Source organism: Schistocerca gregaria, chromosome 2 (genome assembly GCF_023897955.1).
Source record: "Schistocerca gregaria isolate iqSchGreg1 chromosome 2, iqSchGreg1.2, whole genome shotgun sequence".
Classification (NCBI taxonomy): domain Eukaryota; kingdom Metazoa; phylum Arthropoda; class Insecta; order Orthoptera; family Acrididae; genus Schistocerca; species Schistocerca gregaria.
In genome coordinates this window covers 90,115,292-90,138,064 of record NC_064921.1, presented here as the reverse complement: position 1 = coordinate 90,138,064, position 22,773 = coordinate 90,115,292, and the positions used below count along the sequence as shown (strand labels likewise).

At 43.9% G+C, this 22,773-nt stretch overlaps 1 protein-coding gene across 1 annotated transcript in view; it reads right to left on the bottom strand.

Annotated features, from left to right (window-relative positions):
• Window positions 1-22,773, bottom strand: part of LOC126336393 (uncharacterized) — a 262,692-nt gene that overhangs the window by 14,833 nt on the left and 225,086 nt on the right. Inside the window, exon 8 of the mRNA XM_050000069.1 lies at window positions 14,979-15,086. Within this exon, the coding sequence (XP_049856026.1) occupies window positions 14,985-15,086 (102 nt within the window). The 3' untranslated portion in view covers window positions 14,979-14,984. The remainder of the gene's footprint in view (window positions 1-14,978; window positions 15,087-22,773) is intronic.

Here is a 22,773-nt window from a genome sequence, read left to right as displayed (position 1 = left end):
CGGCATTAGACTGTTTTCCGATGATGCCGTAGTCTACAGGAAAGTAATATCACACGAAAGTTGTGAACAAATCAATGAGGATTTTCAGAAAATAAATGCATGGTGTAATGACTGGCAGTTATCTCTCAATATTAGTAAGTGTAACCTACTGCGTATAAGAAAGCGAAAATTACCATTAATGTACGAGTACAAAATAAATGCCCAGTCTTTGGAAGATTGTATCAATTATGTGCGTATGATTATTCGAAATGATACCAAATGGAAAGATCAGATTACACAAGTAACGGGGAAGGCGAACTCTAGATTACAGTTTATTGGTAGAATCCTAGCGATGCAATCCTTTAACAAAGGAAATTGCTTACAATACGTTTAGTTCGTCTTAGAGTATTTTCCGTCTGTATGGGACCCTTACCAGTTGGGTCTGATTCAAGAGATTGAGAAAGTCCAAAGAAGAGCGGCAAGATTCGTGACTGGTACATTTAGCCATCGCGAAACCGTTACAAATCTCATAGAAAGTTTGACGTGGGACACACTTGCAGATAGACGACGCGCTAAACGGAAGGGGCTGCACACTAAATTCCAAAATCCGATCTTCGCCGAAAATGTAGAGCATATATTATTACCACCAACTTTTAAATCGCGCAATGATCACGATTCAAAGTTAAGGGAAATTATAGCTCTTACTGAGGCTTTCAGACATTCGTTTTTCCCTCGCGTGATCCGCGAATGGAACAGATGGGGGAAAATATGACTTCGGCGCGAATAGTGGCCTCCGCCACACACCGCTTAGAGGCTAGCGGAGTACATATGTAGAAGACATTACTTCTGTCGAGTTAACTTAAGAAAGTCCCTGACATCTGGCATCGCTTTTGACAACTTTCAAACTGCAAAGCGCAAATGGCTGTAGGTGAAAACAATCGAGTATGTAGGAACGTTGCCATGGAAACGTTTACAGCATCGCGTTGTAGACAAGCGATGCAGTTGTGGGCAGCATACAGGAACGTCCGGGATACTGTACTTACACATTTGTTCATTACGAATATTTCTTTGTTTTTTCACGAATAAACGGAAATGAAATTTTTTCGATATTGCCCTACAAAGAAAGTTCGTTTTTAGTTTCCGTTTCTAATAGAAAATTAACAAAATGATTACCCGGGCAATTCCTGGTTTGTCAGCTGGTACAAACTGCGAAAGCCCGCCGCTGTGACCGAGCGGTACCAGGCGCTTCAGTCCGGAACCGCGCTGCTGCTACGGTCACAGGTTCGAATCCTGCGCACAAATCTTTTTAGCTCTGTGCACTAGACTTTTAATTACACCTCTTTTCTATTGTGGAGTCCTTGGACTTCCACTCTTATTGTTTCCTCTTGGTTTTTGTACATATTGTATAACACTCGTCTTTCCCTATAGCCTGCCCTTATTTTCCTCAGAAATTCGAACATTTTGCACCATTTTACATTGTCGAACGCTTTTTGCAAGTCGACAAATCCTGTGAACGTGTCATCATTTTTGATCAATCTTGCTTGCATTATCGACAGTAACATCATAACTGCCTCTCTGTTGCATTTACTTTCCCTCAAGCCAAAGTGATCGTCATCTAAAACATCCTCAGTTTTCTTTTCCATTCTTCTGTATATTATTCTTGCCAGCAATTTGGGTAAATGAGATGTTAAGATGGCTGTGCGATAAATCTCGCATTTGTCGGCTCTTGATATCATCAGAACTGTATGGATGTTGTTTGCCCGAAAGTCAGATGGTATATAGCCAGTCTCAGATTAGATTAGATTAGATTAGATTAATACTTGTTCCATAGATCATGAATACGACACTTCGTAATGATGTGGAACGTGTCAGGTTAATAAAAGATGTCTGTACAAGATATTACAGTACACAAAATATTGTATGACACTAATGTTTAAGTTTTTTTGTTTTTTTCCCCTTAATTTATATCTAAAAATTGAGCCAATGAGTAGAAGGAGTTGTCATCTAGAAATTCTTTTAATTTATTTTTAAATGTTAGTTGACTATCTGTCAGGCTTTTGATGCTGTTTGGTAGGTGACCAAAGACTTTTGTGGCAGCATAATTTACCCCTTTCTGTGTCAAAGTCAGATTTAACCCTGCATAGTGAAGATCATCCTTTCTCCTGGTGTTACAGCTATGCACCCTGCTATTACTTTTGAACTGTGAAGGTTATTAACAACAAATTTCATAAGTGAATATATATACTGTGAGGTTACTGTGAGGATCCCTAGATCCTTAAATAGATGTCTGCAGGATGACTGTGGGTGGGCTCCAGCAATTATTCTGATTACACGTTTTTGAGCAATGAATACTTTTCTACTCAACGATGAGTTACCCCAGAATATGATGCCATACGAAAGCAGTGAATGAAAGTAGGCATAGTAAGCTAATTTACTGAGATTCATATCACCAAAATTTGCAATAACCCTAATAGCATACGTAGCTGAACTCAGACGTTTCAGCAGACCATCAATGTGTTGCTTCCAGTTCAACCTCTCATCAATGGACACACCTAAAAATTTTGAAAATTCTACCTTAGCTACAGACTTATGTTCAAAGTCTAAATTTATTACTGAAGTTGTGCCATTTACTGTACGGAACTGTATATACTGTGTTTTATCAATATTTAAAGAGAGTCCGTTTGCTGAGAACCACTTAATGATTTTGTGAAAAACTTAATTTACAATTACATCACTTAGTTCTTGGTTTTTGGATGTTATTACTATACTTGTATCATCAGCAAAAAGAACTAACTTTGCATCTTTATCAATGTGGAATGGTAAGTCATTAATGTATATCAAGAACAGTAAAGGACCTAAGACCGAACCCTGTGGGTCTCTGTACTTGATATCCCCCCAGTTTGACAAATCAGCTGTTGTTTTAACATTACACGAACCCCTTATTGCAACTTTCTGCATTCTTCCAGTTAAGTATGAACTAAACCATTTGTGCACTGCCCCTATCAAACCATAATAATTTTGCTTATCTAAAAGAATTCCATGATTTACACATCCTACACACCGACGCGCGTAGTCAAAGGGCACAGAGAGAAAAAAAATTCAAATCACGTTTCTGTTTCACATGGGGTGTCGGAATTAATTGAACTACACTCCTGGAAATGAAAAAAAGAACACATTGACACCGGTGTGTCAGACCCACCATACTTGCTCCGGACACTGCGAGAGGGCTGTACAAGCAATGATCACACGCACGGCACAGCGGACACACCAGGAACCGCGGTGTTGGCCGTCGAATGGCGCTAGCTGCGCTGCATTTGTGCACCGCCGCCGTCAGTGTCAGCCAGTTTGCCGTGGCATACGGAGCTCCATCGCAGTCTTTAACACTGGTAGCATGCCGCGACAGCGTGGACGTGAACTGTATGTGCAGTTGACGGACTTTGAGCGAGGGCGTATAGTGGGCATTCGGGAGGCCGGGTGGTCGTACCGCCGAATTGCTCAACACGTGGGGCGTGAGGTCTCCACAGTACATCGATGTTGTCGCCAGTGGTCGGCGGAAGGTGCACGTGCCCGTCGACCTGGGACCGGACCGCAGCGACGCACGGATGCACGCCAAGACCGTAGGATCCTACGCAGTGCCGTAGGGGACCGCACCGCCACTTCCCAGCAAATTAGGGACACTGTTGCTCCTGGGGTATCGGCGAGGACCATTCGCAACCGTCTCCATGAAGCTGGGCTACGGTCCCGCACACCGTTAAGCCGTCTTCCGCTCACGCCCCAACATCGTGCAGCCCGCCTCCAGTAGTGTCGCGACAGGCGTGAATGGAGGGACGAATGGAGACGTGTCGTCTTCAGCGATGAGAGTCGCTTCTGCCTTGGTGCCAATGATGGTCGTATGCGTGTTTGGCGCCGTGCAGGTGAGCGCCACAATCAGGACTGCATACGACCGAGGCACACAGGGCCAACACCCGGCATCATGGTGTGGGGAGCGATCTCCCACACTGGCCGTACACCTCTGGTGATCGTCGAAGGGACACTGAATAGAGTACGGTACATCCAAACCGTCATCGAACCCATCGTTCTACCATTCCTAGACCGGCAAGGGAACTTGCTGTTCCAACAGGACAATGCACGTCCGCATGTATCCCGTGCCACCCAACGTGCTCTAGAAGGTGTAAGTCAACTACCCTGGCCACCAAGATCTCCGGATCTGTCCCCAATTGAGCATGTTTGGGACTGGATGAAGCGTCGTCTCACGCGGTCTGCACGTCCAGCACGATCGCTGGTCCAACTGAGGTGCCAGGTGGAAATGGCATGGCAAGCCGATCCACAGGACTACATCCAGCAGTTCTACGATCGTCTCCATGGGAGAATAGCAGCCTGCATTGCTGCGAAAGGTGGATATACACTGTACTAGTGCCGACATTGTGCATGCTCTGTTGCCTGTGTCTATGTGCCTGTGGTTCTGTCAGTGTGATCATGTGATGTATCTGACCGCAGGAATGTGTCAATAAAGTTTCCGCTTCCTGGGACAATGAATTCACGGTGTTCTTATTTCAATTTCCAGGAGTGTATCTAAGCTGTATAGCCATGGGCGCAAAACATTATGGAGTGTGGCTATAAACTCTTCATAGCGCACGTGCCAATCGGCCAGTTTACAAGCCACGTTTAGCACCCAACTGTGAGGTTCGCCCGTTCGCTAGTCGCGTAATTCGAGCTTTTAGGACCCTGCCGATCGCGATACGCGCGTCTGATGGGTACGTTAATGTCGGCGGCCCCACTTGGTGCTGTTCGAGAGGACTAGGATGTCACACAAGCCTCAAGTTGTGCCCTATCAGCGTTCTCGCAGGCATAATTAACAGCACTAACTCGGCACTATAATCTGTACAAGGTAATCACTTACACAAAACGCACTTGAGAGACAATATTTGACAAAGAAAGCGTGTCACATCTATCTGCTCTGCATCCTGTGAATCGCTGTAAATTGCTTCACAAACAAACTTCTTTTGTACTCCATATTGGAGTTTATTCTCAATACATTCGTGAGCAGAATAGGAAAGAGTGATTACATGTGGGTCCCTGTGTGTACTGCTATTAGTAAAATGCTATCTCCCCGATCTGTATGGGAACGATAAGTAGGAAAATTTTTTGGAAATTTATGGTGAGATCCTATGGGACCAAACTGCTGAGGTCATCAGTCCCTAAGCTTACATACTACTTAATGTAGCTTAAACTAACTTACGCTAAGGACAACACACACACACCCACGCCCGAGGGAGGACTCGAACCTCAGGGGGGGGGGGGGGGGCAGCGGCGCGAATAGCGTTGTTATAGGAATTACTGAACAAAAACGGTACATTTCATCCCGAAAATGGATTCTTGTCATTTTCTAATTGGATTTTCGCAGTTTCAAAAATGGTTCAAATGGCTCTAAGCACTGTGGGACTTAAACATCGGAGGTCATACGTCCCCTAGACTTCGAACTATTTAAAACTAACTAACCTAAGGACATCACACACAGCCATGCCCGAGGCAGGCTCGAATCTGCGACAGTAGCAGGCGCGTGGTTCCGGACTGATGCACCTAGAACCGCTCGACCAAAGCGGCCGGCTCCATTTTTGTAACAGGTAACAAAAACGCATCAGTGATGGCGCTCTCAAACCTCACGTGGCGCTGGAAGTAAGCTAACCTTGATGCTCTGTTGTAAGATCCTCAGCTCGAATCCTACTGAAATGCTTCCGTTAAAGTGTACAGCGCTAATAATGAATAATCTTTTGTAGGACTTGACGCTAGTTGTGCAAAAATCCTATAGAGCGAGGTGGAAAAGCCATGGGATATTTCCTAATATAGTGTCGGTCCTCTTTTTTGCCCGGTGTAGTGCAGCAAAGAGATGTGGCATCGACTCAACATGTCGTTAAAAGTGCCCTACAGAAACACTGATTCATGCTGCCTCTATAGCAGGCCATAATTGCGAAAGAGTTGGCGGTATAGGATTTTGTGTACGAACTGTCCTCTCGATTATGTCCCATAAATTTTGGATGAGATTCGTGTCGGCCGGTGACTAAGTCACTCGCTCGAACTGTCCAGAACGTTCTCCAAACGAACTGCGAATTGTGGCACGGTGACGTGACGTCGTTGTTTGGGAGCATGAAGTCTATGAATGGCTGCATATGAAGTTGCATGTAAACACAGCCAACACCAACATGCAGCCACTAGCAGCTTGCACAGTGCCTTGTTGAAAATCTAGGTCCGTGGCTTCGTAGGGTCAGCGCCACACTAGAACCCTACCATCAGGTCTTACCAGCTGAAAGCGGGTCTTATCTCACCAGGCCACGGTTTCCAGTCGCCTAGGGTACAACCGATATCGTCACGAGTTCAGGAGAGGCGCTGCAGCCGATGTAGTACTGATAGAAAAGCACTCGGGCTGGTCTTCTGCTGCCACAGCCCCATAACGCCAAATTTCGCCACATCGTGCTACTGGATACTCTCGTTGTACGTCCCACACTGATTTCTGTGGTTATTTCACACAGTGTTGCTTGTCTGTTAGCACTGACAACTCTGCGCAAACGCCGCCGCTTTTGTTTGTTAAGTCAAGACCGCACCGACCGCTGCTTGCCTGCGGTGAGACGTAACGTCTGAAATTTGATATTGTGGGCACACTCTTGACGCTGTGGATCTCGGAATATCGAATTCTCTAACGTTTATCTTGGGTACACTACGCATACACTACGCACGCACATCCACCCACCCTTCCACCCCCGACCCCCCCCCCCCCCCTCCCCCACACACACACACGGTACCTCGCTCCACGCTTCAGTTCATCGCAGCTATTGTCAGTAAAAAATAAAAAAATAAAATAAAATGAAAACACATTTCAGCTGTTGGAATGGATATAGCTAAAGGCTTCGGGGGTACTTTGTTATGCATGATAAGACGACATATGGTTCTATAGTCCTCCATGGCAACTGACAATTAGTAGAAGAGCCATGTGTGAGCTGCGTAAATGTTGCGGCCATGTTTACACAGCACTCAGCGACGTCGACCCAGGGCATCGCATCGTATCTCCAGGCAAGCTACTGTTTCCTTTATTACCGGTAAACTCCCGAGTCTTTATAGAATGGAACTCTCATCTATGAAATAGCTTGAAACATTCGATAACTCAGATGACTTAATAAGGTAAATATTTTACGTTGAGCAAGTAAGCAAGAAAAAGTTTAGAATAGGTTTGAAATTATGCCTAAAGCTTCTCGGAAGTCGCTAACTGCTTTCATTGTGAAACACTGCCTCAGTAGCGTCTAGCTAATTTTCGCACCATTTTAAGCTAAATGTAGTTTTTCACGCATCTCAATGTTTGTAATCATATCTTCTGAACTATTTGTTGTACAGTGATACAATGTTTCAGGTACGGTCAGTGGTGTATGTAGATACCGTCCGTCTTGGGAATATACTAGTAATGAAGTAATCAGTTAAAACGTAATGCCTGGTGCTGAAGTTAGTTTGTGAACAGCGAAACTATAGTAAGGTATAGCCTTTTTTTTCCTTTCATCATTTTGTGTGTGTGTGGGGGGGGGGGGGGGGGGGGGGAGGGGGGGAGGTTGAGGCGAGAAAAAAGTTTCAGAAACGTTTGAAATCATGTGTAAAGTTTATTGGAAGTCGCTAAGTGCTCTCGTTCTCGAATATCGGATAAATAAAGTCCTGGTGTATCTGTGCCGTCAGTTAAGCTGTCTACATCTACATTTACATGGTTACTCTGCAATTCACACTTAAGTGCCTGGAAGAGGATTCATTGAACCATTTTCATACTACTTCTCTACCAACGGCGCGTGGGAAAAACGAACACCTCCATCTTTCAGTTCGAGCTCTGATTTCTCTTACTTTATTACGATGATCGTTTCTCCCAACGTATGTGGGTGTCAAAAATGTTTTCGCATTCGGAAGAGAAAGTTGGTGATTGAAATTTCGTAAATAGATGTCGCCGCAAAGAAAACGCCTTTGTTTCAGTGACTGCCACTGCAACTCGCGTATCATATGAGTGGCATTCTCACCCCTATTGCGCGAAAGCACGAAACGATCTGCCTTTCTTTGCACTTTTCCGATGTCCTCCGTCAATCCGACCTGGTAAGGATCACACACCACGCAGCAATATTCCAGCAAAGGACGGACAAGTGTAATGTAGGCTGTCTCTTTAGTGGGTTTGTCGCATCTTGTAAGTGTTCTGCCAACAAAGCGCACTCTTTGTTTCGCCTTCCCTACAATATTACCTATGTGCTCGTAATTGTAATTCCTAGGTATTTAGTCGAACTGACAACCCTTAGATTTGTGCGATTTATCGTATACCTAAAATTGATCGGATTTCTTTTACTACTCATGTGGATGACCTCGCATTTTTCTTTGTTTAGTGCCAATTACCACTTGTCAAGGCAAAAACACGGTTTCCAACTGTTACACTTGTGTTAAACTTGTAACAGAGGAAATTTGGAAATTTGTGGTAAGATCTTATGGGACCAAACTGTTGAGTGCATCGATCCCTAAGTTTACACACTACTTAACGTAACTTAAACTAATTTACACTAAGGAAAATACATACACCCATTCCCTAGGGACGACTCAAACCTCTGACGGGGGCAGCCGCGTTTAACAGAGGATTAAACCTCTTAATCACTAGATTATGGCATCATTTTAAAATTTTAAATTCGGTCCGATGTTTAATGTTCATTTTGTTGTTTAATGTTTAATTTTTGTATAGTATTTCATTGTTTTGTGAGTGTAACAAGTGTATGCTCATTTTTGCGTACTTGTAGTAATGGAACACCTATGTAATGAAAGTAGATCTGCAGGTTGATTTTGTGATACTTTCACAAGATGCTTTATTTCTTGCTTGCATGTTGCAGGTCCTGTAAGGGCCTTTCTGCATACAGAAAATGTTCGACTGCTGCCCTGGCCAGCACATTCTCCAGATCTCTCACCAACTGAAAACGACTGGTCAATGGTGGCCGAGCAACTGGCTCGTCACAATACGTTAGTCACTACTGTTGATGAACTGTGGTATCGTGTTGAAGCTGCATGGGCAGCTGTACCTGTACACGCCATCCAAGCTCTGTTTGACTCAATGCCCAGGCGTATCAAGGCCGTTATTACGGCCAGAGGTTGTTGATCTGGGTACTGATTTCTCAGGATCTATGCACCCAAATTGCGTGAACATGTAATCACATTTCAGTTCTAGTATAATATATTTGCCCAATGAATACCCGTTTTATCATCTGCATTTCTTCTTGGTGTAGCAGTTTTAATGACCAGTAGTGTATTACAATTACCTTGTTTCCAAAAAAACGTGTCCCATTTTGAGTGGCGACCTTGATATTACCTTGCTACCACTCGTAACACCACCTCAGTATGACCTAGCAAAAAAAAAAAAAAGTCTGCATTTCTTTATAACTGACTGTGATATGTTTCAGGGACGAATAAACAACTGGATCCGATTCTTAAACAAAATCACGGTCAGAATTTAGTAAAATAACGGCACGCGACTTGTGAGGTGGTGTTGTGCCTTGCAGAACAAAACTAATTTATCGGCTGCCGCTTTTCTAGTTACAGTTTGACACATTCTAGATGTGCCGAAGATAGGGAGACTGGCACCTGAAACCGGCCAATAAATAAATTTTGCAGTCCTACTGGTGCTGTGTACAGCATCACTAAAACCGTAACTGAAGAGAACTTACAAAATCTTGAGACTTACTGCTTTGAAAAATACGTGGGAGATTACTAGACTGCGGAAACTTTTTTTAAAGACACCTGTCCAAAGAGACACAATTGGTTTGGTTTTACATGGCCGTAATGCACTATTGTGTACGGAAGTCCGGCTATCTCGCTTTGTGCGGGAGTGTCTTAGTGACACCATTAAGCTTGGACAGTTGCCATGATCTTCGAGAGGTTCTTCGTCTGGCAAAGGAAGGTATGAAATGGATTCCCTGTTTATATGCCATGTACCAAATAATCACTATATTAATCCCAATTAGTTGATTCGTATGGACGTTCTATGCAGCTAAAGATCGAACTTTCGTCCTGAAACCTGTCTGCGCTTTCCTTTTATCGGAAAACCAAAATTTGTTACAAATGTAGTGGATGTTATCAATCAGGAATAATATACATAACGATTATGGATGTCCTATCAAGAGAAAAAAATACTAAAGTACTTGAGTCATGTGTAAAACATGGACGATAAACAGTATAGGCAAGAAGAGAATGAGATGCTATAGAATAATACTGAAAATTAGATGAGTAGATCGAGTAACAAATCAGAAGATGATCAGTTAGACGAGAAGAAAAGAAATGTTTGGCAAAAATTAGCTAAAAGAAGGGATAAATTGATAAAACACATTCTGAAGCATCGACAAATGGTTAATTCGGTAACGAATCCAGAGGTCTTCTTTATCTGCCTCATTACCATGGACGAGTGTTGGCTGTATCACTGTACTGGTATCGTCCAGAGTGCTGGGGATAAAAATTATGAACACTAAGGATTGAACACAGTAAGCAGGTTCAAATAGAAGTAGGGCACAGTAGTTATGCAAATATGGAAAACTTACACACGAATGGAGAGCTGCAACAAGCCAGTACTTTACGCGTGCAATAGACAGCATTCTTACACGCTCAAAATATTATCGAATGATGTATTTATAAGGAGTACACATAAGTTATAATTGTCACCTCTAAAAAGAATCAAATTACGTAATTAACTATTTGTTTCTTTGCAGCTGCATGTCTGCAACCCTGGTACACATTGAAATCACCACCCCACAGTTCCGAAGCACGCCGGCAGAGGAGCCGTAACAAAACAGTCGTTTTCTGCAATAATCTATGCATCCGCCGAATCCAGAGGTCTTCCTTAGTTGCCTCATTACCATGGACGAGTGTTGGCTGTATCACTGTACTGGTACCGTCCAGAGATCGTAATGCTACACCGAAGTCGGAAACTTGAATCGACACCACATACATTAGAGAGAGCTCGCTGCAATCCGCAACAACCAATGGAAGGCACTGCAGAAGACCACGCCTCCCTCTCAGGGTAGCAACGCCCTTAAATGAGGCCAGCATAGAGTCCAGCATGCAAGAGTTGAGTCCATTTCGTGACCTGATCTCAAGGAGTCAACATCATAGTGTATGAACTACGAATTCTTACAATTTCTGATGAACCTTTACTTTAATGACGGTTACGTTTTACACTGCAAGGCAGCAGTTTGTTAATTAGTTCATCAAGGAATGCTTCGCCAGTCCATGACAGTTGTAAACTGTACAGTATTCCTGTGGCATAGAAGTGTGTCAAAGTTAAGTAAATCTTTTATAAATTTATGTAATAAAGTGGACTAATGTTTCATGTGTTCTAGTTAGATGAGCCTTCTCCGGAAGCAATCAAAGAACCCACAGCCATGGCCAGACGAATGTATAGTGACGAAAAAAAAAATACAACACCAGGAAAGGATTGTGTGAAGTAAACTAAAGTTGGTAGGCTTGTTACTGCATCTGAAAGATGATACCTATTCTACTTTCGCACCAGACGCATAAGAAAGGCCCTAGTAGCGCCACTATGGTGATAAAGATCAGGTTTGCTTTAAATACACACTGTAACGTCCGCGAGCGTTATTTACCTTTCAGATTGGACGTGGTGAGTTGATGTTAGTCAAGGATGTATTTAAGGCGACAAGGACACCATTATCAACACCTCACTGAATTTGAACGAGGTCGTGTAATGGGAGAAGATGGATGTTCCTTCTGCAGTATTGCAGAAAGCTTTGGCAGGAAAGGAGCCACCGCACATTATTGCTGTCAGCGGTGATCACGATTATGTACAGTCCTAAGAAGATCGGGCTCTGGACGGCCACGTGGCGCTACCGAGAGGGAATATTGTCGTGTTCAGCGTACGGCTCTGATGCATACTGCATCTACAGTAGCAGTTTGAGCTGTAGTTGCAAATCATTTACTTCAAGGACGCCTCCGAGGCCAGAATCCTTGTAGGGTGCATTCCATTGACCCCAAACGACAACGATTGGTGACTTTACTGGCGTTGAGCGAGAGCTCACAGGATGGAAGTTAGTTGTGTTTTCTAATGAAAGCTGGTTCTGCCTAGGTGCCAATTATGGCCGTGTGTTGTGTGTTGGCTAGAAGAAGGCCAGTTGAGGGCTTGCATCCAATCTGTGGTGTCACCGCAAGGCACCACACTGGCTAGGTTGTATGCTTCAAATCGGCCGCGGTCCGCCAGTACACCTAGGACCAGCGAGTCGCCACTGTCGACGCTAGCAGACCGAGCGCCGCCACTCGGCTGGTCTTACGAGACAAGCTAACGCACTGGCCAGTTCTACAGCCGAATTTAATAGGAGTGGTTCACTGGTTATAGCTTCAGAGATCTTATTTGCAGAGACGCTAGTTAGCATAGCCTTCAGCTAAGTCAGTAGCGACGACCTAGCCAGAAACCACATACAGTTTACACATTGACAATTGATCTACATGTGTCAGCAATCAGAATTGTAAAGAAGTATTCGCATTTCATTTTATAACTGCACTTGTAAACATTACTGTACAAAGTCAAGATCGACGTTCACCGCTGATGTTGGATTAAAGCTAAATATTTAATTGTATTCCTGTCTACTAAATTTCTAATCACCTAAGATGTGCCAGATGCATCCCGTTAAGTATATTTCATTGATCCTCACGTCAGACTACGTGATCAACCAGTGCAATTAATGGCCACACCTCTTGATCAGACTAAGAGTCAAATTGCGGGACTCAGCCGTCACCCTTTTTCCATGCGGCCCATAGTTCCGCCTCTTACACAACACGATCTGTCTGCGTGTTAGACACACTGAACCTACACCTGGAGTTATGGTCTGGGGTGCGATTTCCTATGACACACATCCTGACTGCATAACTGTACGTCAGTCTGATGATTCTACCTGTTGTGCTGCCATTTATGAACAGCATTCCAGGGGGTGTTTTCCAACAGGATAACGCTCGCCCACGTTCCGATGTTATAACCCAAAATAAATTGAGCGTATGGCATTGTGGGCCGGGAGTCCCCCATTCGGGGAAGTTCGACGCCACATTGGGCGACTTGCGCGTCGGAGATGGGGATGAAATGATGGCGAGGACAACACAACACCCAGTCCCTGAGCGGAGAAATCTCCGACCCAGCCGGGAATCGAACCCAGGCCCCTTGACGTGACATTCCGCCGCGCTGACAACTCAGCTAACGGGGGCGGACCATAACCCAAAATTCTCTACAGAGTGTGGACATGTTGCCTTGGCATTCTTGACCACCAGTTCTGTCTCCAATGAAGCACTTATGAGTTATCATCGGACAACATCTCCAGCGTCACCAACAAAAAGGCTTTAACCATCCCTCTGTCGACCGACCACGTGCAACAGGCATGGAATTCCATCCCAGAAACTGACATTCAGCATCTGTACAACACAATGCATGCACACGTGCATGCTTACATTCAACGTTCTGGCGGTTACACCGATTATTAATGTACCAGTATTTCGCATTTGTAGTGGATTATCTCGCGCTTACATTAACCTCTGCTCCTGCAATGTTAGTCTCTTAAATACCGAGTGATCAAAAAGTCAGTATAAATTTGAAAACTTAATAAACCACGGAATAATGTAAATAGAGAGGTAAAAATTGAGACACATGCTTCGAATGACATGGGGTTTTACTAGGAAAAAAAACCACCACGAAGTTCACAAAATGACGCGTGAAAGATCTCTTGCGCGCGTCGTTTGGCGATGATCGTGTGCTCAGGCGCCACTTTCGTCATGCTTGGCCTCCCAGGTCCCCAGACCTCTGTCCGTGCAATTATTGGCTTTGGAGTTACCTAAAGTCGCAAGTGTATCGTGATAGACCGACATCTCTAGGGATACTGAAAGACAACATCCGACGCCAGTGCCTCATCATAACTCCGGACATGTTTTTCACTGCTGTTCACAACATTATTCCTCGACTACAGCTATTGTTGAGGAATAATGGTGGTCATATTGAGCATTTCCTGCAACGAATATCATCTTTGCTTTGTCTTACTTTGTTATGCTAATTATTGCTATTCTGATCAGATGAAGTGCCATCTGTCGGACATTTTTTGAACTTTTGTATTATTTTGGTTCCAATAAAACCCCATGTCATTCCAAGCATGTGTGTCAATTTGTACCTCTCTATCTACATTATTCCGTGATTTATTCAGTTTTCACATTTATACTGACTTTTTGATCTCCCGGTATGTTACCTAGACAAATGTATTCCCGAAATTTCGCTACCCTACATTAATTATTTTTTGGTGTTGCGATTAGTTGTCAGTCAATGTAATCTTCTCACAACAACTATGACATCGAGGCAAGGGAGCACGACAGTCAGTGGAAACATACGGAGTCACCTCTGCCGAAAAAGGCAAGAGGCTGAGTGTTTTTTGGGATTACTATAGTGTGATGCTGCCAGTTATGGTTGTAAGGGGCTAACCGTCACAGCTGTATAGTATTGAAACCCCCGGACAGGGTTTCAGAGGGCTATCAAGATGAAGCGTAGTGGGAAGCTGTCCAAGAGGGTGATCCTGCTCCAAGATATCGCCTCAGCTCTTTCTGCCCAAGACGTGCTGCTACTTTGGGCTATGAGACGTCTCACACCTGTATTCTACAGCTATGGCACCCAATGACGTCGTCTTCTTTACTTGAATGAAGAAAACACCCAGATTGGCGACGAGGCGATTTCCGAAGTGGATTGTTCCCTGGAAAGGCAAGATATAGTGTTCTGCAACCAAATTCTCTGCCAAGCTGCCCGCCGTTGGGAAAAATATACAGTGGAGGACTGACACCACCAGCAAGTCTTACAGTCAGAGCCTGGCCTTTTCCAAAGCCTTCCTTAAAACTTTATGACCAACTCTCGAACGTAAGGAGGGAACTGTCAGACAGTGATATTAGCAGTACTAGCTGTAGGTTGTGTTCAGTGGCGAACCCACCTGGGTTTAGACTGCCACCCGGTGGAAAAGAGGGATCTGCTGGTCGCGGTGGGACGGGCCCAGCAGCTGCGCCAGGTAGTGGATGTCCCCACGGGCCGGCTGAGTGACCTGCAACAGGCGGGGCCGCGTTACACCAGGCTTAAAAGAGCTCGCCAAAAACACAGCGGTGCAAGCGTGTCATTACCAGTAGTCTTACTTATTACTTTTCATGTTGACATGCAGGTACGTCTTTGCTCATGACCTCTCATCAGTTACACTGCAAGAAGCAGAGTTCGTTTTGTTTGCAGGTGACACAAGTATTGCAATAAATAGTATGTCGAGTATAGTTTTAGAAAGATCTGCTAATGATATTTTCATGGATATTGATAAATGGTTTAAAGCCAACTCACTGACATTAAACTCACTATATGCAATTCAGAACCTGTAAGAGGTTTCCACCCAGTATATGCATAAAGTACGAAGAAGAGCAGATAGAAGAGGTTGACAGTCTTCAATTTCTGGGATTACAACTTGATAAGAAATTCAGTTGGGAGGAGCACACCACAGGGCTCCTGAAACGCCTTAACAAATCTGTATTTGCAATTCGAGTGTTAGCAGACATAGGCGACATAAAAATTAAAAAGCTTGCTTACTTTGCCTATTTTCGTTCCATAATGTCATATGGTATAATATTTTGGGGTAACTCTTCAAGTCAAACAAAAGTTTTCAGAGTAAAAAAGTGTAATACGTATTATTTGTGGAGTAAATTCACGGACGTCCTGCAGAAACATCTTCAAAGAACTGGGTATACTAACTACTGCCTCTCAGTATATTTACTCCTTAATGAAATTTGTCCTAAATAATATATCTCTTTTTCCAACAAACAGCTCAGTTCATACATACAATACCGGGAACAAAAATGATCTGCACAAGGACTTAAAAGCACTTACTTTAGTTCAAAAAGGGGTCCACTACTCAGGAACACCCATCTTCAATAATTTGCCAGCGACATAAAAAAATTTGTTACAAATAAAGATCAGTTTAAAAGGAGCCTGAATGATTTACTAGTGGCCAACTCCTTCTACTCCACTGACGAATTTTTTAATAGAAACAAATGATGTATTGTATATATTCATACTATTAGTATTGTTATTTCAGCTTCAAAAAAATTGACATCTTCCACAACCACGAGGATCTCCTCAGCTCGGATCTATGGAACGAAAAACTAATCTAATCTAATGCTGCCACAGAACGTGATGCGATGGTGTAATTTGGCCAGCACCAGTCTGGGCTCCAGGAAATGGAGAACACGCCAGGCAGTGATGACCCTACAACATACTTGGAGCAAGGACGGACAGGAGATCGGCCCACGTGCAGTTCTTTTGCAAGCGCGCCACATCCCTCTGGCCCGAATGCACACTTCCCCTTCTACCATGCCATGCTCTCCTAGCTGGAAGAGGGGGGAGGGTGAACTTCAAAAGCACTGCATGTGGCACGCGGCTTTGTTTCATATTTCTCAACAACACGGACCACAAACAAAACAAACTTCCCATTTTCTTTAACGCCCTGGAACGAGTTTTCACTTGAAAGCCCACTACTGTTGAATTTCTAAAGCAAAACAAGAAGCAAAATTAGAGGACCCGGATTGAATTTTAAAGAGAGTTGTCTACAGACTGCCGTCAGTAAGACATTGTAATCTGAGAAGCAACGTATTTCTAATTTGATGGCGAAGTCGATGCATCTAAAAACAAAATGCCATTGTGGAAGGAACAGTTTGTGACCATGAACACCATTCATTCTTAATGTGCGTAACTATGAATACCGTACAAATCGCCTGTTCACGATTATAATTTCTAGCTCTTCCGTCATTATCTAAGTCTTTTAGGAAACTTGCGGTACTCCTCGACAATGCGAGTACATAATACACTGTAAGACGGAAAGAAACGACGTACCACGAAGAAATCTGAATGAGACAGAAGACGTTAGATGTAATGTACATACACTGACAAACAAATGATTACAATTTCACAAAAAATGGATTATTTATTCAAGAGAAAGACCTTCACAAACTGAGCATGTCAATAAAGATTTCGTCAGGGCCTTCAACCAGTTTTGGCTACTGTCGATCTAACGCGCCAAATGGACAGAATTAGGCACGATATCCGACATTAAACAACTCTGTTAATCAATGTCAAGCCGAATAACTGCTTGTATAAGGTCCAGAGGTGGACTTCCTCAATTTGTGAAGCTTTTTCACTTGAATAACTCATGCAATTTTTCTCAAATTGTAATATTTCCGGTCCCATTCGGATAATTCCATCACGGTGTGTCTGTATCTTTTTTTTCGTGTCTTAGAGAGTAGATATTGAAAATTCATGTTCTTCTCCTCTGTGATTCCCGTTCATTTTAAAGTAGTACGGCAATAGATCGCTACACTGCTTCTTCTGTGCGAAAAGTCGCTACTGTGAGCAAATAGCGGAAGATAAATAGCACTTACATCACGATTCTGCTGAGATGAAGGAAGTCCTGCAGATCAAAACAAGTCACACCAAACGCCTGGAAGGAAGTGTGGCACCGCACTTCTAAATGAAATGCTGTACCGAGAGGGAACGAACAAAACCGAGACGTACCGAATAATGCCGAGGGCTGAGACTCGGACCGCACAAGGGCAACGCCTTGCGCATGCATGGTTTAGCATGCATTGGCCGACACTGCCTTAGAAGACCGGGTGAAGAAAGGCAAACATACATATACAGCATTTTTAGATTTAGGCAAACCTTTTGACAATGTCAGCTGAATACTCCCTTTGAAATTCTGAAGGAAGAAGGAACAAAATACAGGGTGAGGAGGTGGGGCGAAAGATTGTATACACTTGTGCAGAAACCAAATTGCAACTATACTAGTCGAAGGACATGAAAGGGAAACAATGTTTGAGAAGGGGAAGTGACAGGGTAATATATTCGTGATGTTATTGAATGCCTACACTGATCAAGCAGCAAAGCCAATCAGGAAGAACTTTGGAAACTGAATTAATGTTCAGCGAGAAGAAATAAAACTTTGAAATTTGCTGACAACATTATAATTACGTCAGAGACAGCAACGGGCTTGAAAGAGCAGGAGATCAAATGGTTATAACAAGAATATCAACGAAAGCGATACGAGGGTGAAGCACTGTAGTCAGATTAAATCAGATGATGCTGAGGGTAGTAGGTTAGGAAATGAGATATTAAAGGAGGTTGATGAGTTTTGCTACTTTGGCAGCAAAATAACTGATGATGGGCGAAGTAGAGGAGAAACAAAATTCAGACTGGCAATAGCAAAAAAAGTATTTCTGGAAAAAAAGTAATTAATAAGGGATGAGAACAGTACACAGTTTAAAATGGATCTAGATTGAAGTAGTTATTCGGAGATGAATAGGGTTACCGAGGACAGAGTAACGTGGAGAACTACATTAAATCAGTCTTCAGACTGAAGACCAGAACGCCAGCCGGAGTGGCCAAGCGCTTCTAAGCGCTCCAGTCTGGAAGCTGTGACGAGGGTCTTGGAGGATATTACAGAAGATGAGTTCCAGAAATGTTACCATCAATAGCAGAAGCGCTGGAAACCGTGTTTGCAATCAGAAGGGAACCACTTTGAAGGGCGCGACTGCTACGGTCGCAGGTTCGAATCCTGCCTCGGGCATGGATGCGTGTCATGTCCTTAGGTTAGTTAGGTTTAAGTAGTTCCAAGTTCTAGGGGACTGATGACCTCAGTTTTTAAGTCCCATAGTGCTCAGAGCCATTTGAACCATTTTTTTGAATACCAGAACGACAACGCAAATGAAGGGAGCATCTGAGAATTTCAGCAGTCTTCGTAACGATACTTTTTAAAAGCCATGCAAGTTCGATCGCGCTCTCTCTGGAAAGTGTTCTATTGAAACCCGCTGAGCGTGTTCAACAGGAACAACTCAGGTGTTCGTTATAACACAGAGGTGAGATAAGTACATAGTGGCCAAAACAAAAGCGGGCCGAAAAGTTTAATCCACTGTGACTCATGTGACATAAGATGAAAGACCGCATCAATGCTGTCAGCAAGACGCTGTAACAGCTCATATTGCACATGCAACCTAGGCAGGAGGTCTGCATCCAAACACTCGTACACCCTTCGCAAGTCACGATGTACTGCATCGCAGAGTTTACATCTTACCAATACTAGCGATTTTCCGTCCCATTTATTCCGCTTTACGAGCGAAAGGATAAGATCGTATACGTCCCAAGATTCAAGGTTCAAGAATAGAATTAAAATTCAAGGCGAAAGGATATTAATCATAAGATTCGCTGATGACATTGCTGTCCTCAGTGAAGTGAGGAAGAATTACAGGATTGAGTGGAATGAACAGTATAATGAGTACAGAATTTGGACTGCGAGTAAATTGAAGAAAGATAAAAGCAATGAGAAGTAGCAGGAATGAGCACAGCGAGGAACAACGTCAGAATTCGGGATCACTAAGTAGACGAAGTTAAAGAATTCTTCTACCTAGACAGCTAAATAACCTATGGCGGATGGAGCAAGGAGGACGTGAAAGGTGGGCGTGAAGTGGCAAAGAGGGTATTCCTGGTCAAGAGTTCTACTAGCATCAAACATAGGCCTTAATTTGCGGAAGCAATGTATGGTAATGTACGTTTGGAGGGCAGTATTGTATGGTGGTAACACATGGGCTGTGGGAAAACCGAAACACCAGAGAATGTAAGCATTTGAGATGTGGTGATGCAGAAGACTGTTGAAAATTAGGTGGCCTCATAAGGTAAGGGATGAGGAGGTTCTCCGTAGAATCGGAGGGGAAAGGAATATATGGAAAACTCTGATAAGAAGAAGGGACATGATGATGGGACATTCGCTAAGACATCAAGGAATAACTTCCGTGGTACTAGGGTGAGCTGTAGAGGAAGACAGTGATTAGAACAGGTCCAGAAAATAACTGAAGACGAGAGTGATGAGCGCAAAAAAAAAAAGGTCCCAAGGTACATGCCCGAATCTATCTTATCTTGAATTTTGGAAGGTAGGAGACGAGATGAAATGGTATTTCTAGTACGTTTCCAGGCTGTCGTGGAAGCTAACATAATCATAGTAAGCAGATAACAAACGTTATTCTCTGATGTTGAAATTAAAATGTGCTCTTTTCAGTGGTTTATTCACTATTTCTCTTCCGCGTGTCGTTATAAATATTTCTACAAAGTTTCATTGTCCTCAAGTAGAGAATGTTTAATTATACTCACCCTGTACATCGTCTTTCTTCGAACGATTCCCGTTTTACACATTCGCATGGGCTATAACAGTTTGTCACAATCCTAGCTGCGCGCGTCCCTAATTCGTTCGATGTCCGTTTTCGTGCACGCTTAATAAGGAGTCCTAACACTGGAGGACCGGTCGCTGTAGCGTCTGGCATGCTATTTGCGTTACAGATGAACTGCTTCTTCATGACGTGTTCCGTGAGTTAATGTCTCTTCCTGTTACGTATTTTTAACTGTGGGGCAAGTTGAAAAATTCGCTATACTGCGATAATGCCGACACATTGGAAGAGCTGCAGCAGAAAATGAAAATTCTGTTGCTGCCGTCACTCCAGCAGAGAAGCTTCGCGTATCCCACAGTCTGATAAATAGCCAACTGCGCTTCATCTACGCCAACGGATTCTGTTAAGAGCATTTCACCAATTCGTGATCTGGGGTGACATTTTTCGTAGCAGATTTACAAATATTTTTCGTACCGGCTTTAGTTTTGTCACCCTGTGTAAGCAGATTTCAAGCTGCGTCAGTCTCATTCCCTTATTTTTTCGGCAAATATTTCATGGCCAGTTCCTGCACTTCAAAACCCAAATAGTCGTGTAAAAAGGAATCTTGCACACAAAAACAACTGATCCCAAGTCCTTTGGTTTACTGCAGTTTTTAACTCCACAGTGGAACTGTAGCATACAGCTTTCGTGTACACGACATTACGAGCTCGTAAAGTGCTTACAAATGTTCGGAAGCGGAATCTACGTCTTCTTTGCCCGTTCCCGACACGAAAGCGCAAGAACCGCCGTTAGCTGCCTACTGAAGGTGACAGTCTAAAAACAAAGCAGGGTCGTTGGAGTCGCAGTGAATGAGGGTACATGGGGGGGAGGGGGGTGTGATGGGAAGGGGGGGGGGCACTCGAGGGTTATCGCTCTGTGCGATCTATGCTTGCAGGGTTTGAGGTCCGAGAAAAACTTTCGCTGTATTTCTCACTTTCAGAGGAGAGTGACCGCTCAAGTGGATCGTTTTTAGTAGTGGAAGATCTTGTCTACTACCTGTGTAGTAAGTAGAAAAACAGACAGGTTAACGTAATTCTACGTTGGTACATCGACTAGTTGGAGCGCAGTTATCAAGGGACGCGATAACGGTACCAAGGCAAAATTGTTAGGTACCTACAGGGTGTTTCAAAAAAGACCGGTATATTTGAAACGGCAATACAAACTAAACGAGCAGCGATAGAAATACACCGTTTGTTGCAATATGCTTGGGACAACAGTACATTTTCAGGCAGACAAACTTTCGAAATTACAGTAGTTACAATTGTCAACAACAGATGGCGCTGCGGTCTGGGAAACTCTATAGTACGATATTTTCCACACATCCACCATGCGTACCAATAATATGGCGTAGTCTCTGAATGAACTTACCCGAAACCTTTGACAACGTGTCTGGCGGAATGGCTTCACATGCAGATGAGATGTACTGCTTCAGCTGTTCAATTGTTTCTGGATTCTGGCGGTACACCTGGTCTTTCAAGTGTCCCCACAGAAAGAAGTCACAGGGGTTCATGTCTGGCGAATAGGGAGGCCAATCCACGCCGCCTCCTGTATGTTTCGGATAGCCCAAAGCAATCACACGATCATCGAAATATTCATTCAGGAAATTAAAGACGTCGGCCGTGCGATGTGGCCGGGCACCATCTTGCATAAACCACGAGGTGTTCGCAGTGTCGTCAAGGCAGTTTCTACCGCCACAAATTCACGAAGAATGTCCAGATAGCGTGATGCAGTAATCGTTTCAGATCTGAAAAATGGGCCATGATTCCTTTGGAAGAAATGGCGGCCCAGACCAGTACTTTTTGAGGATGCAGGGACGATGGGACTGCAACATGGGGCTTTTCGGTTCCCCATATGCGCCAGTTCTGTTTATTGACAAAGCCGTCCAGGTAAAAATAAGCTTCGTCAGTAAACCAAATGCTGCCCACATGCATATCGCCGTCATCAATCGTGTGCACTATATCGTTAGCGAATGTCTCTCGTGCAGCAGTGGTAGCTGCGCTGAGGGGTTGTCGCGTTTGAATTTTGTATGGATAGAGGTGTAAACCCAGGCGCATGAGACGATACGTGGACGTTGGCGTCATTTGGACCGCAGCTGCAACACGGCGGACGGAAACCCAAGGCCGCTGTTGGATCACCTGCTGCACTAGCTGCGCATTGCCCTCTGTGGTTGCCGTACGCGGTCCCCCTACCTTTCCAGCACATTCATCCGTCACGTTCCCAGTCCGTTAAAATTTTTCAAACAGATCCTTTATTGTATCGCTTTTCGGTCCTTTGGTTACATTAAACCTCCGTTGAAAACTTCGTCTTGTTGCAACAACACTGTGTCCTAGGCGGTGGAATTCCAAGAGCAGAAAAATCCTCTGTTCTAACGAATAAACCATGTTGTCCACAGCACACTTGCACGTTGTGAATAGCACACGCTTACAACAGAAAGAGGATGTACAGAATGGCGCACCCACAGAGTGCGTTGTCTTCTATATCTTTCACATCACTTGCAGCGCCATCTGT